Source organism: Octodon degus, unplaced genomic scaffold (genome assembly GCF_000260255.1).
Source record: "Octodon degus isolate 3935 unplaced genomic scaffold, OctDeg1.0 scaffold00093, whole genome shotgun sequence".
NCBI classification, from domain to species: Eukaryota; Metazoa; Chordata; class Mammalia; order Rodentia; family Octodontidae; genus Octodon; species Octodon degus.
The window spans coordinates 3,539,088-3,553,486 of record NW_004524669.1 but is presented as its reverse complement, the minus strand read 5'-3'; the positions used below and the strand labels follow the sequence as shown (position 1 = coordinate 3,553,486).

At 43.8% G+C, this 14,399-nt stretch overlaps 1 protein-coding gene across 3 annotated transcripts in view; it reads left to right on the top strand.

Moving 5' to 3' along the window:
• Smagp (small cell adhesion glycoprotein) overlaps window positions 1–14,399 on the top strand; it is a 29,147-nt gene that overhangs the window by 739 nt on the left and 14,009 nt on the right. Inside the window, exons 1-2 of one of the 3 annotated variants that reach the window (XM_023722696.1) lie at window positions 260–278; window positions 561–632. In XM_023722696.1, the coding sequence (XP_023578464.1) occupies window positions 599–632 (34 nt within the window). In that variant the 5' untranslated portion in view covers window positions 260–278; window positions 561–598. Of the gene's footprint in view, window positions 1–259; window positions 279–302; window positions 362–560; window positions 633–14,399 lie in introns of those variants that run through there. The other 2 variants (XM_023722695.1, XM_012516163.2) reach the window with 2 other exon arrangements.

Below are 14,399 nucleotides of genomic sequence, written 5' to 3'. Positions count from 1 at the left end.
GGCCGCGGCTGCCGCGTGCTCCCTGCCGCCCTCGACGTCCGCACGGCTGCGGGGACCTGGGGCACCCGGGGCTCAGGCTGGGACCAGCTGGGGCTGGAGCTGGGTGCGGACGGCGCCCCGACAGCGAAGGCAGCGCGGGGACACCCGAGGCCCGCGACAACGGCCGGACGGGGCTGCGGCCGGCGCCGCGCTCCTCTGCCCGCGTCCCACCCCGCGCGGGCCGACCTGCCCGGCCCTCTCCTGACACCTAGCGGACGGCTCCGGCCGCGGACGCCCAGGTGCCTGTTGGCGCGCCCTGGCGACGACGGCCTGGGGCTCACCTCTGCCTTTCTCAGGCCTTCAGAGGCCTTCCTGGGTCAAGGTGGGGGCCCCGCGGAAGGGTCGCGGAGGTGACACGCGGTCTCCAGTGCCCTTGGGGAGAAGTTGCTCCCCGGGGCACGAGAATATCCTCGGGGAAACTCAGAAGGATTGAGGGGGAGCTTAAGGGGAAAAGAAGTGGGGAAGGAATTCAAGAAAAACCTGGAGCCCATCCCCTCACCCCTGTGTGCTCCTTCCTACAGCTGTGCCCCTGCGACAAGGTGCTCCAGCCCTGAGCGCCATGGCCGGCCTCCCGACCACGCCTTCTCCTGCAGGTAGGTAAAGGCCTTCCCTGATTCAGTGGAAGAGCACTGTTCGACAGTCTGTACCCCAAAACAAGACCTGGAATTCCTTGAGGCCTCAGCCTTCCTCCTGCTTTCTGGCTGCTACACAAAGGAAGAAGTCCTGGGAGCGTGTAGCAGATACGTGTGTCCTTCAGTGCGGGTGTGTTCTCAAGTCTGGTGGACCAGGCCAGTTCCTGGCACTACCAGTTACCAGTTAAAGTATTCTAACCTTGGCTTATAAAGTTCTTTTGTAAGTGTAAGGGAACAGCTTTATATTCGCCCTCTAATAATTCACAGCTGAGGCAAAAAGGGTGGCAATCACCCTACAGTTAAATGTGGAAAAGGAATCTTCCAAAGATAACAGGGAAGGAAACGAATAGCAAAGCCAGCCAAGATGGTGGGGCAAGCAAGTAATCCCAGGTGCTTTGGAGGTTGAGGCAGGAGGAGAATTGGGAGGAGGATTGCTTGAGCTTGGGTGTTGTAAACCTCGGGGAGGGGGCCAGCAAAACGTGTTAAAGGTAATGCTGCCCGGATTCCTTTCCTGGGTTGTAAAATAGGAAAAGGGTGCCTATCTTATGAGGCTGTTTGTGAGGACTAAAGAAAATCCGTATTAAAACACCTGGAAGCAAGTCTAGCATCTAGAAAGCACTAGTAACAGTCGTTATTGCTGAGCATTTATTAGAAACCCACCTTTCCCTGGAAAGGGATTCTGCTTTCTAATTTCATTTCTCTGATGATACAGAGCCAGTATCAAAACTATTCTCTGGAAGTATGTGGAGTCAGGGATCTACCTATCATACTGAGAGTGGTTCTTGCCTTTCATTTTATAATCTGGGCAGTCAGACTCGCTATCAGATCGGGTGAAGAACAAATCCTTCATTGGTCTGTATTCTTTTGTTTTCATACAGTCTCATTTGTCAGAACCAAGATTTCTGCTTTTATTGATATGGAAACAAATGTGTGACAATCCCAGGGAAGGTCTCAGCATCTCCTGTGATTGGTGATGCATATAATTCAGATTTTTCTTTGGCAAGAAGAGATAGAAAAAAGGAGAAATGGGCAGAAGTCTAGATTGGTCCACAAAGGCCTCCCACTTGGGGAAGGAATCTGAGCACCCTGGGAAGATGGACAAAGTTTGCACAGGCGAGGAGGGGAGCAGCGGAGAGTCTAAATGAAAAGTGCCAAGTGTGGAGCTGCAGAGACTGGGTTTACCCGAGGGTGTTCTGGAGTAGCTGAAGTATTTCCAAAATAAACCTCCCCCCCCCAGGGAAAAAGAGGTGAACCCTGGGCAGCGGGCTTAGGGGTTAAGAAACTATTTACATTCTTTTTTCTTCCTTTTTAAAATTTTGTGGTAAAATACTCGTACTACAAGTGTTAGGCTTTGAACATTTCTTGGTGTACAGTTCAGTGGTATTAAGTTCATTCACATTTTTGTACTGTGCTATCATCACCACCATCCATCTCTAAGACTTTTATTTTCCCAAACTGAAACTCCAAACTAACTCCTCATTCCATTCTCCTCCAGGCCCCTAACAACCACCATTCTACTATGTGTATGAATTTGACTGTTCCATGTACTTTATATAAATCGAATTGGGCCAGGGATACAGCTCAGTGGCACATCTCCTGCCTAGTAGATACAGGGTCCTGAGTTCAATTCCCAGTACCAAAAACATACAAAATAAATAGAATAGTATTGTATTTGTCCTTCTGGGTCTGGTTTATTTCGCTTATCATGATGCTTTCAAAGTTCATCTATGTTTTAGCATAAGTTAAAATTTCCCTTTTAACTGAGAGTAATAGTCCCATTGTGTGCTTTTGCTACATTTTCTTTTCTTTTTTTGTTCTTTATCCATCTGCTGATCAGCATTTGGGTTGTGTCCACATTGTGGCTACTGTGAATAAGACAGCTGTGAACGTGGCCTACAAATACCCATTTGAATCTCTGCTTTTCAATCCTTTGGCTGTATATCCGGGAGTGGAATTGCTATATTATGCCATAATTCCATGCTTAATTATTTCTGAAAAACCACTGTACTTTTTGTGTTTCATAGCACCTGTACCATTGGATGTTCCCACCAAAAATAAACAAAGGTTTCGGTTTCTCAACACCCTTGCCAGCACTTCCTATTCTCTGGTGTGTTTTGGTTTTTAGTAGTAACCATCCTAATGGGCATGAAGTGATAGCTCATTGTTGTTTTAACTTGCGTTTTCCTAATGACTAGTTATACTGAGCATCTGAGTATCTTTGGAGAAGTATCAGTGTTAAATCCTTGCCCATTTTTCACTGGAGTTGTTGTGTTGTTGTTGCTGTAGAGTTGCATACTTACATTCTTGATCCAACAAACGAAATGCATAGGGTGGTATTAAAGGACATATCATCTAGTCCCTGCCCACTGGGTTCCAGCAAATATGAGTTTAGGGACAAGAATGGAGGAAAAAATAGCAGTGACACAGAGAAGAGAGCTTGTTTATTGAACAACGGGATCACTGAGTCCAGCTTTTTACTCTACACCATCTTGCACTTGCTCCATCCCTCCACCCTCCCTAGGCCTCCACCTGTGTCCCTTTCCTGTCCCTTTTCCCCATAACAACATGAGAGCTGCATTATGATGTTACTAGGCCCTAGGAAGTTTTGCCTCTATGGGTTCTTTTCTATTAAAAAAAAATGTTAAAAATTGTACTTTAGAGGGCCTGGCATATAGTTCAGCAGTGTACTGCCTGCCTAGCAAGCATGAGGCCTAGAGTTCAATTCCGGGTACCAAAAAAAAGAAAAAGGGGGCATGGTGTAAAATTTTTACTTTACAACTGCATTAGTGTAAGAAAGACTATAATACCAATATAATAACATATAAGTAATAATTGGTACAATATTTATTTGAGCCAGGTATGGTGATGGTAGTGTACATCTGTAATCCCAGCACTTGGGAGGCTGAGGCAGGAGTATTGCCATGAGTTTGAGGCCCACCTGGGCTACTGAGTGAGTTCAAGGCTTGGCTAAAAAAAAAAAAAAAAAAAAATATATATATATATATATATATATATATATGCTTTTTAAAGGATATTAAAAATCATTAAAATGAAATCATTAAAAACATTTTCATGGGCCCTTACAAGTATTATAGACTCTAGATACTGCCCCTGTATAGAAGTCAGGCCTGTTGAAATTGGGCAGAGTGGAACCTTGCCTTGTAGCCACTGCCCACACTACCACCTAAAGCCAATCTCTTACCAGCAAATAATTACACTAGCCCCTTTGCAGGCTGCCTCACCAGGTAGTAGATGCTTAGCATTTTTCATCCTACTTATTCCTTACCCATAATCCTTTGTAGCAGGTTTCGTTCTCATTTTAATGAAGCAAAAGCTGGGTCTCAAGAAGTTAAGAAGTTTTCACTAATTAAAAGAATTTCTGGGGCTGGAGAGATGGCTCAGTGGTCTAAAGCACCTACTTAGAACAAGCTTAGCAAAAGCATCAGGGACCGCGGTTCAATCCCCCAGCACCACATGCCAGCCAGCCCGCCCCCTGGTGGGCTGAGCTGGCCTCTCTCTCTCTCTCTCTCTCTCTCTCTCTCTCTCTCTCTCTCTCTCTCTCAAATAAATAAATAAATAAAATTTAAAAAAAAAAGAATTTCTACTGGGCATAGTGGCACATACCTGTACAGTAATCCCAGCACTGGGAGGCTGAGGCAGGAGGATTGCTGTAAATTCAGGGCCAACCTGGACTACATAGACAGACTTTGTCTCAAAAAAACAAAAAACTCCCAAGCACTTCCCAAGGTGGTGTGGCTAGTAATGGCAGAGGCAGGGTTTTGTGCCAAGTCCAACTTATTTCCAAGCCTGTGTTTTTTCAGTCACGATCTACTGCTCCCAAGGTCTCATTGTAGCCCACTGGCCAGGCCAGCACACATGAAAGGGAAGGACAGAGGAGCAGAATTCTCTGGCAGGGCTCCCACTGAACACAGCTGGGGGAACTGCCCTTTGCTGGTAAGGTCTAGAGCAAATGAGTAGGTTGGCAGCTTCCAGAGGAAATGGATCTGATGCCTTGGTGATAAGGGATTTAGCTCCACCTGGGAATAAGGGCCACAGAGAAACCAACCAGTAGTATCTGGGTCAACAAAAAGAAGGGTGAGCGAGCAGAGTAAGTTGTGAAGGTCATTTGCTGTCAGTTAGGATTTGGGTGGGACCTGTATGTATGTATGTATGTATGTATGTATGTATTGGGAATTGAACTCGGGACCTTACACTTTCCAGGCATGTGCTTGTGCCACTGAACTATATTCCCTGCTGGAACCTTAATCTTATAGTCCTCTACCTCCACTCACAGTAAAAATGATATAGTATTTGCAGACTTGAGGAGGGAAGATAGAGGTTAATAGTATTTCCTCATTTGGACAAGATGATCACAAAGAACAGGAGTAAGATGAGAGGTATGAGGGGACGTTGTCCTTTCTGTGCTTCCCCCACCAGCTCTTTTTTATTTAAGTCCTAGGGATCAAACCGAAGCCTCACACATGCTAAGTGTACAGTCCACTACTGAACTATATTCCTAGCCCATTGCCTCCCTTTTCATGCCAGGCTTCCTGAACTTAGCTTACTGTAGTAGTGGTGTTAATTTTTTCATCTATAAAGTAATGCATGTCTCACTGCATGTGATGGCACACACCTGTAATCCCAGCACTCAGGAGGCTGAGGCAGAAGGATCACCATGAGCCCAAAGCCCCCCTGGGCTACATAATAGATGCAAGGCAAGTCTGAACTGCATAGTGAGACTGTCTCAAAAATAATAATACATGCCTTTTAGGGACTAGCTTTTAGAGAATAGACCTTTTTGTGTACAATATAGATTTTTTTTTTACAAAGGTATAACCGTATTACACATGTTGTGGCAGTTTTCTTCATGCAATAGTATACATAAATCTGTTCCAGTGATATTGCAAATCTACCACTTTTTCTTGGTGGTAGTGGTTGTGGTAGTAGGGGGGTCTTGCTTAGTTGCTCAGGCTGGCCTCCACCTCCAGATCCTTCTGCCTCAGCCTTGCTTCGTCTACTCATTCTGAGCTAGGATTTTCTCTCTAGTAGCTCATGGATCATGTGTCAGTTCTTCTCTTCCTTCTGTTAAGGAGACTTCTATCTTTTCCCTCCAGTTATATTTCGTCTTATACAGGTCATCTATAGGCCTATTAGAAGACAAAATTCAAGTTAGAAGCTTGCCCTACATTTTCTGTCTGTGGTTTGCCTTGTAAGCTTTCCTTATCTGACCTGTTTGCCTGCTCACCTCAGATTTGTGACCACCAGATGGACTCAGCAGCCCCGAAGTGCTGTAAACTAGGGTACACTGTTGCTGTGGTGACCGGAGACCATACTGATGGTGCCCAGCTAGTGTAACAGTAGGTTTTAAGTTTTTATGATTATAAAATAATTCCTTTTCATTATAAGAAATTTGGAAGATAAAAGAAAGCATATAGAAGGAAATAAAAATTATTCCAAATGCTACAATCTAGTGATGTGGTAATCTAGTGGTAAGTGTTGCCATTTTGGAATATATTGTTGAGGTGGTAATAGCTTTCTTGGTTTCGCCATAAATCTTTTATATAGCATTGTTGTTGTGTTAGATGGGGGGGGGGGTCTCCCTATGTAATCTAGTATAGTCTTGAGTTCACTATGTAGCCCAGGGTGGCTTCAAATTTGTGATCCTCCTGCTTCAGCCTCTGAAGTGCTGGGATTATAGGCATACACCATTATGACCAGCTGTTTTTTGTTGCTGGTTTAGCAGTTTTTTGGGGGGTTGTTTGTTTGTTTGGCGGAACCGGGGATTGAACTCAGGCCCTTGCGCTTGCCAGGGAAGCGCTTATTCCACCAAGCCATCACCCCGGCCCCCTGTTTGTTTTTGAGACAGAGTCTTGCTATGTAGCTTAGGCTGGCCTTGAACTCACTGTAACCCAGGCTGGCCTCAAACTTGTGGTGATCCTCCTGCCTCAGCCTCCCGTGTGCTGGGACAACAGGTGTGTACCACTACACCTGGCTTTTTTGAGACAGGGTCTCACTGTAATTCAGGCTGGCCTTGAACTCAAAATGATGCTCCTGCTGCAGACTCCTAAATTGATGGGATTACAGTATGGGCAGCCATGCTCAGTATTATTTTATATTCTGCTGCTAAGCTATTGCTTTATCATTCGTTATTTGCAAATAGTTGGTTTCCTGGACCTAAGAGTAAGGTATTTTTGTTGTTACATTCCATTTGACCTACTTTTCCAGTCATTTGAAATTTATCTCTGCTAGCCAGTTTACTAGTTGCCCCTCTAGCTTTGAATTCTTTTAAAAAATTTGTGGAAATTTCAAAGGGACTACATTTACCCAAAGGGCACTAAGCCTTCCACACAAAGCCCACATAGCAAGTACCAATAAACTGGATTATACATAAACAAGAAAAAAGATCTTACAAAGATTCTGGAATTCAATACTGAAAAAAAAAGCTATTATCAGGAAAACATATTTTTATTGGACCTTCTTATATTTGCTTTAATACTTTTTTGTGATTTAATAATACTATCTAGAATTACAGAGTTTTTAATTTGGCCCTGGCCTTATTTGACATAACCAAGTCAATTTAAAAACAACTAAGGTCAAATCTCAGTGGAAGAACCTGTCTAGAGTGGCACCATTCCATTCTTCAACAAGCCAATTTTTACTGCCCCACTTAGTCCTTATGTCTTCTTTGTTCATAGGACCTTCTGAACAGTCTTATTGAATTTCCTTGACTATTCATGTAGTATCGTCAGCCCTCCTAGGGCCTACCCAGCCCCTATCCTCACGCTTGAGGGATGAGCAGGCCTCCTCCTTTCCAGTCCCACTGGAGAGGGAAGCCAGGGCCTTTCTTGCAAGTGCTAGGCAAGGGCTCCACCACTGAGCTACATCCTCAGCCCATATCTCATTTTCTTGAGCATATTAAAGCTCTCTGAAAGAACTACGGAAGGCTCCCAAGTCACCATCTCCCTACTACCTGCATCTGTGTCCAGGTACTCTGCTTTTCCTATTGCTACAATAAATCGACTCTCAGCCCAGGGAGATAGCTGAGTGGCATAAGCACCTGCCTGGCAAGCAGAAGATCCTGAGTTTGATCCCCAGTACCAACAAATAAATAAACAAGCTCTCTCCTGTCTGCAGCCAACTCCTCTGTTTATGACCCAGATCCCCTCTCTTCAAGGGCATGTTTTCAGTCACACTCTCCTCTCATGCACTATCAGTTATTCTCATCTGAGTCTATATATATATATATATATATATATATATATATATATATATATTAGCATTTCTATTGCCCAAAAAACAAAGACAAGTCAAACTGCATTCCCCTCCAGTACATTCCCATTTCTCTGCTCACTTTTACACAACTTTTTGTAAGATTTACTTCTGTTCGGCCTCTAGTTTCCCTCCCATCCCTTTCTTGAATCCATCCTAAACCAGTTTTATATTCAGTACCTTACCAGAACTTATTTTGTGAAGGTCATTCATGACCTCTGTGTGGTGAAATCCAGCAAATGGTCCTTATGCTCCATCTGGTTTGCTGCTCCTTGGGCTCTGTCCTTGAACAACAACTAGACTCCCTTTCCTCTGTTAAAAACCAGACTCTGTAGGCCAGCCTCTGCCTACAACTTGGCAGTCAACCTCGATTCCACCCCACAACCAATCCTATCAGTCCTGGCTTCAGAATAGATACAGATTCCCGTCACTATCTCACTGGGCTGCTGCTAGACTCAAACAAAGCTTCTGTGCATGTCAGAAAAAGGGCCACTTTTGGTTGTGAGAGATAAAGCTACTTCTACCCTTGTCCCTGTCTTCCCTCAGCCTGTGGTTCACACTGCATTGTGTGTGTAGGAGTGGCAGGCGGGGGTGGGGGGATGCCTTAAATCTATCTCTGTTTCAAAGTTATGTTGCTGTATAACAACCCACCCCAAAACTTGGTGGCTTAAAACAAAAATAGCTTGGCTAGAGGGGAAGCTCATTATGAGAGCATTCAACTCATATACATAAGACTGTGAATTCAATCCCTAGCACTGCAAAAACCCCATTGATCATCTCTGATAGTTTGGTGTGTTGGTGGCATTTCCCTGAGGCATCACCTGTGCTACCCACATAGCTGCAGTCTGTTAAAGAGCCAAAGGGCCCCCTCATCTGGCTGATAGTGCTGGCTGTGAGCTGAGTCAGGGTGCTTGGAACTTGATAGTCTCTAGTTTTAAAAGTATGACCTTTGGAATTTCAGGCCCTACCTCAGACCTACTAAACCAGAGTCTGCTTTTTAACAAGATCCCCAGGAGATTGTTATGCACAACAAAGATTAAGGAGCAAGGGGGCTGGAGAGATGGCTCAGTGCTTTAAAGCACCTACTTGGAACAAGCTTGGCAAAGCACAGGGACCGCGGTTCGATCCCCCAGCACCACATGCCAGCCAGCCCCGCCCCCTGGTGGGCTGAGCTGACCACACACACACACACACACACACACACACTAAAAAAATGTAATAAATAAATAAAAGAAATACTAAAAAAAAAGAAAAATATTTAAAAAAAAAAAGATTAAGGAGCATGGATTTAAAATACAGATCTGTGGGGTTGGGGAGATAGCTCTGTAGTGTAAGCGCCTGCCTGACAAGCGCAAGAACTTGAGTTTGATCCCTAGTACTGGTACTACATGCCATGCCAGGCATGGTGGCGCACTCCTGTAATCCCAGTGGTGGGGAGACTGAGACAGGAGGATCTCTACAAGTCTGTAGTAAGATGAGTGTGGTAGTACATACCTGTAATCCCAGCACTGGGGCGGCTGAGGCATCACTGTGATTTCCAGGCAGCTAGCCTACAAGGTAAATTCAAGGCCGGCCTGAACTGCACAGTGAAATCCAACTCAAAAAGACTATATAATTTCTGCTGAGAAACCTATGAAATCTTCCCATTTCACTCATCGACAAAGTTAATATCCGGGCCAGCCAGATATCTCAATGACTAAAATGCCTGCTTAAGTAGAGCGCAGCGGCTGGGGCTCGATCGCCAGCGTGCCAGCATGCCATGCTGTCCCTGCCCCTGGGACACGCTGAGACAGAGACTGAGGCTGGACGTGGTGGTGAAAAAACAGGAGGATCACTACAAGTCCATCTATGTAGTGAGACCCTATAGACTCTGTAGTAAATGCATAAAAATAAATAAAGCTGAAATCCTTGCTATGGCCTACAGGACCATGTTTCATGGATTCCTTAACATAATCCGCTCTTCTCTCCCCCTGTACCCTCTATGTGGGCCCCATGCTTAGGCACTCATCGAGATCATTCCCAAAATATTCAGTCCTGATCTTTGGTAGTTTGGGGCTTATATGGGATGAGAAATCAGGAAGTAATGAACTAAAGTATTTTCCAGTTATTGACTGGCTCTTATAATACACAGTGACCAGTGTTTCTAGGAGGCAGAAGTAACAGGTACTTGTAGCAGCATCTATTCCCTGGACAACTAAGAGGCATTTTGTGCTACAAAGGGATTATGGAACAAAGATTTATTTTGTTTTTTATTTATTTTTGTATTTTTAGGGAAGAGTCTACAGGGTGTTCAGGGTCTCACAACTATATCGGACTCCTTGTAATCCGCCTGTTTACAGCCTCCCAAGAGCAGGGATTACAGGTGTGCGCCACCATGCCTAGTCTCAGTCATTACCTCAGCGCACCCCAGGGTCGGGGCTGGCAGGCTTGCAGGTGCTTTAATCAGCTGAAATATTTGGCCGGCCCTAAAGTTGAGAAGGATTTTTTTGGGGGGTCAGGAGGAGGTGGGGATTGAACCACAGTATCCTGCGCCTCACTGCGTTTGCATGAGCAGGTGCTTAAACAACTGAGCTAACTGGCAGGCCCCCTGGAACAGGGGTTTAAAACAAGTGTTATAGGGGAATATTTATTGTTTCATTACTAAAAGCATTAATGCTTTCATAATGCAATTTGCATGCTAATTCCATTTCTTCACTATTCCTCACTTGTTAAGTACTAATAAGGTATTTCTTCTTAAAGCTTTCCTTTGTAAGGCTTTATTCAAATCCCTGCTTCAGTTAAGCTTTCACAGATGTTACTTAAAATTGCAACCTGATCTGCATCCCAACTCCTTATTTTCTTTCCCATTTTTCCACATCTAATATAGTGTTTTATGTATTTTGTGTATTTTCTGACTCCTTCCTCTAAAAATTTAATTGTATGTAATTGTATGTAGAGAGTTTTTTGGTTTTATTTATCTGAAAGTCTGCTCACTGTATGTGTTTTGTTTTTTTTTTTTTTGAGACAGGGTCTTAATAAGTCCCTAAATTGTCCAGGCTAGGCTGGGATTATAGGTGTGCCACCATCTTTGGCTCACTCTTACTGATAGTATTGCACACAGTCTTAATGTTATCAGGTTTGAGGCCCTGGAATCTCCTTCTAGAGGTGGCTTCTAATTTTTTTCTGTCCTGAGCAAAGAATTGGTCAAAATAAGCATGAACAGTAGCAAAGTTTTATTTTTTTAAGGTGTGTGTGTGTGTGTGTGTGTGCAGGGTCTCACTACACAGCTCAGACTCGTAGTGATCCTCCTGATTTCTGCCTCTCTAGTGCCGGGATTACAGGTGTGTGCCATCTTGCCCTGACTGCTTTGCTGGTTCAGTGCACCCGGGGGTGGGGCCAGCGTGGCATGCGGTGCCAGGGATCCAACCCTGACCCCTGCGCTTACCTAAGCAAGTGCTTAGTCCACTGAGCTATACTGCAGCCCTCAAAGTTTTATTACAAGTAGGAACACCCTACAGTGTAAGGGTGGCCACCATGCAAGAGAGAACACAATGGGAAAAACTCAGTGTGGACTGTCCTTTTTGTGTCACCCATTCCTCAGGCTGACATCAGGTCTAGGCCATCCTATCAAAAACATGTTCAATGGGGCTGGAGAGATGGCTCAGTGGTCTAAAGCACCTACTTGAAACAAGCTTGGCAAAGCACAGGGACCGCAGTTCGATCCCCAGCACCACATGCCAGCCAGACCCGCCCCCTGGTGGGCTGAGCTGGCCACACACACGCACAATAAATAAATGTAATAAATAAAAATAAAAATAAAAATAAAAAAAAAAACATGTTCAAGGGGCGGGGGTATAGCTCAGGAGCATAAGTACCTGCTTAGCAAGTACAAGGTCCCAAGTTTGATCCCCAGTACCGGAAAACAAAACAAAACAAAACAAAAAGCCTGCTTGCGTTCTCAGAAGGAGTTCACATGCAGGATTTTGGAGACTTCTGTGCATGTGTTCCAGGATCTTGTCACACCTCCTTTCCCAGCCAGTTGCAGGCATGCCCTACCTTCCTGTGTCATATCCCCCAGGGAGACATAAATCCCCATAATTCTTTATGGACTGCTGAGAGAGTCGACTTCTGTCATCTATACTTCTTGCATCTGGAAGGTGCTATGGACGCACCTACTGGGGATTATGTGTTCTCCAACTACCTTGGGAGTGCTGTGGCTCACTGGCTGGGTAAAAGAGAAAAACTGTTAGAAGACAGTAAGAAAAGAATTATTGATCATCAAGCTGCCTGTTTGATGGGGGAGAAAAAAAGCAACTTTACTATTATGTTGGGGTTGTAGAGCCCAAATATGAGGAGCAGACCAGCTTTTCACATTTATTATGGAGGACAAAGAATGACAAAGAGAAGTTAAAGTATCTGAGAGCCATAACCTCAACAAGATCACACACATAATGGATCTAATTAAAAAACCGAGGCCTCAGTACAGGTGCCCATTTAAAGCTCTGATGAATTAGGGTCATTAGTACCTCTGTTTATCTGTAATATTGGAGTCTTACTTTCTGATAAGGAGCCTCAGGTCTTCCAGCAGTTCTTAGGAATAGATTTCTTCTTAGTCCTCTGAGAATTCTAGTGGCCATTACACATGGAAGTTTTATAAACTCACTGCATCCCTTGAAGAAGGAGTAGAATGGTTCCTGAGGAACTGAGATAAGGCTAGGGTCTTGAGTGGCTGTAGGGCTGCCTATGTTTTGTTTTGACTTTTTATTTATTTATTTATTTATTTATTTATTTTGGTATCAGGGATTTAACTCAGGACCTTGCACCTGCCAGGCAGGTGCTTATGCTGCTGAGCTATAACCCCAGCCCTGTTTTGATTTGATTTTTGAGACATACTATGTAGTTCAGGCTGGCCTTGGACTCATTATGTTGCCCAGGCCTCTAACTCAGTGATCCTCCTACCTTAGCCTCCCGAATGCTGGGACTACAGGTGTGCACCACCACACTTGGCCTCAGGGATGCCCTTGTCTCCTTATCAGTCTTTCGATTTTCTAAGACTTTGGATATGTTTCTTTGGGATCCCTGGCAGCAAATGACAGCAACAGGTGTGGGAAGATGGACAACCTCTAGGAGCTCTAGAATTTCCTGCTTGTGCTTTGTAGATGATTGCTTATTAGTTAGCAAGCCCCTGTCTTTCTAGATTGCTATATGGGCATCTAGCACCACAAAAGCATATTTGGAGTATGTGTAAGCATATAGATTCGTGCCTTTTCCTAATATCAGTGCCTGAGAAAAAACTGATAGCTGGGGAAAAAATTCATGTATTTTCATTTAAAACTTGGCATCCTTGAAAAGTTTCACTGTGTGTTCTAAGGACTACTTTCCTATCAGCACATGCTGGATACAACTGATAAAACGAGCCCCAAAGAAGAAAAGATATTATCTACTTACAAAGAGAAATAAAAACTGTTTTCAGCTCTCATGAAATTCCTGTCAGATACATACACTGTAATTAACCTGATATATGTATATATGAATTGTTATAAAAGGTGTGATTACACTGAAAAAAAAAAAAAAAACCTGATAGCTGTGCCTTAAAGATCCTTGTATAAGTCCTTGTGGAAGCAGTTTTGCTTTATTAATCTGATGTGAACTGAAAACTGCATCACCTGCCTTTCAATATCTTTGGACAAAGTTCCTTCTATCAGCAAACTACACCTCTTCAGGGTCTTGCTTGCGTAGGTCTAGGAGATCACAAGAGGAGCTAACATCAAGACCTCTTAGGCATCAAAGAGGCAGGATCAAGAGTGGCACAGGTTTTTTTTTGTTGTTTTTATTTGTTGTTTTCTTTTGTTTTGTACCAAAAATCAAACTCTGGACCTTGCACTTGCCAGGCAGGCCCTATGTCACTGATCTAGAGCCCTAGCCCCTGCACAGGTTTTTATAATAAACCTCGGAGTATCAAAGTGTGGCCTGATACTTAGCAAGCCATTCCTCTATTAGCCACAAGGAACCTTTAGTCTCCGGAATAGCCCTGTTAGCAAACCTGTAGCTTCTGCTCTCAGGCAGGATGGCTATCCAGCAACTACTCTTACCTTTTTGAAAAATATGCCAGTGAGCAGAGTTCTTGTCCTAGGCTTTGGGTCAAGATGTACAATGCAGTTCCTTACCAGAGAGTTCAGTGGCACAGTGCCTGCCTGGCAAGTGCAGTCTTGAATTTGATTCCAAGCATAAAAAAAAAAAAAAAAAAAAAAAAAAAAAAAGATTAGTATCACCAAATGAATTTCCTCTCTTTTCTTTTTTTTTTTTTTCCTTTTTAAAAGCTTCTTTACTTCAAAGCAAATCTCCAACAGAGTAAAAAGAAAAAAAAAAAAACATAAACTGGAAAAAAATTATACCTGACTGTCCCTCCAACGAAGCAGTTTTATAAAGGACATATAAAGAATTTAAAAACTGAGGCCTAGGGCTGGTAGGATGGCTCAG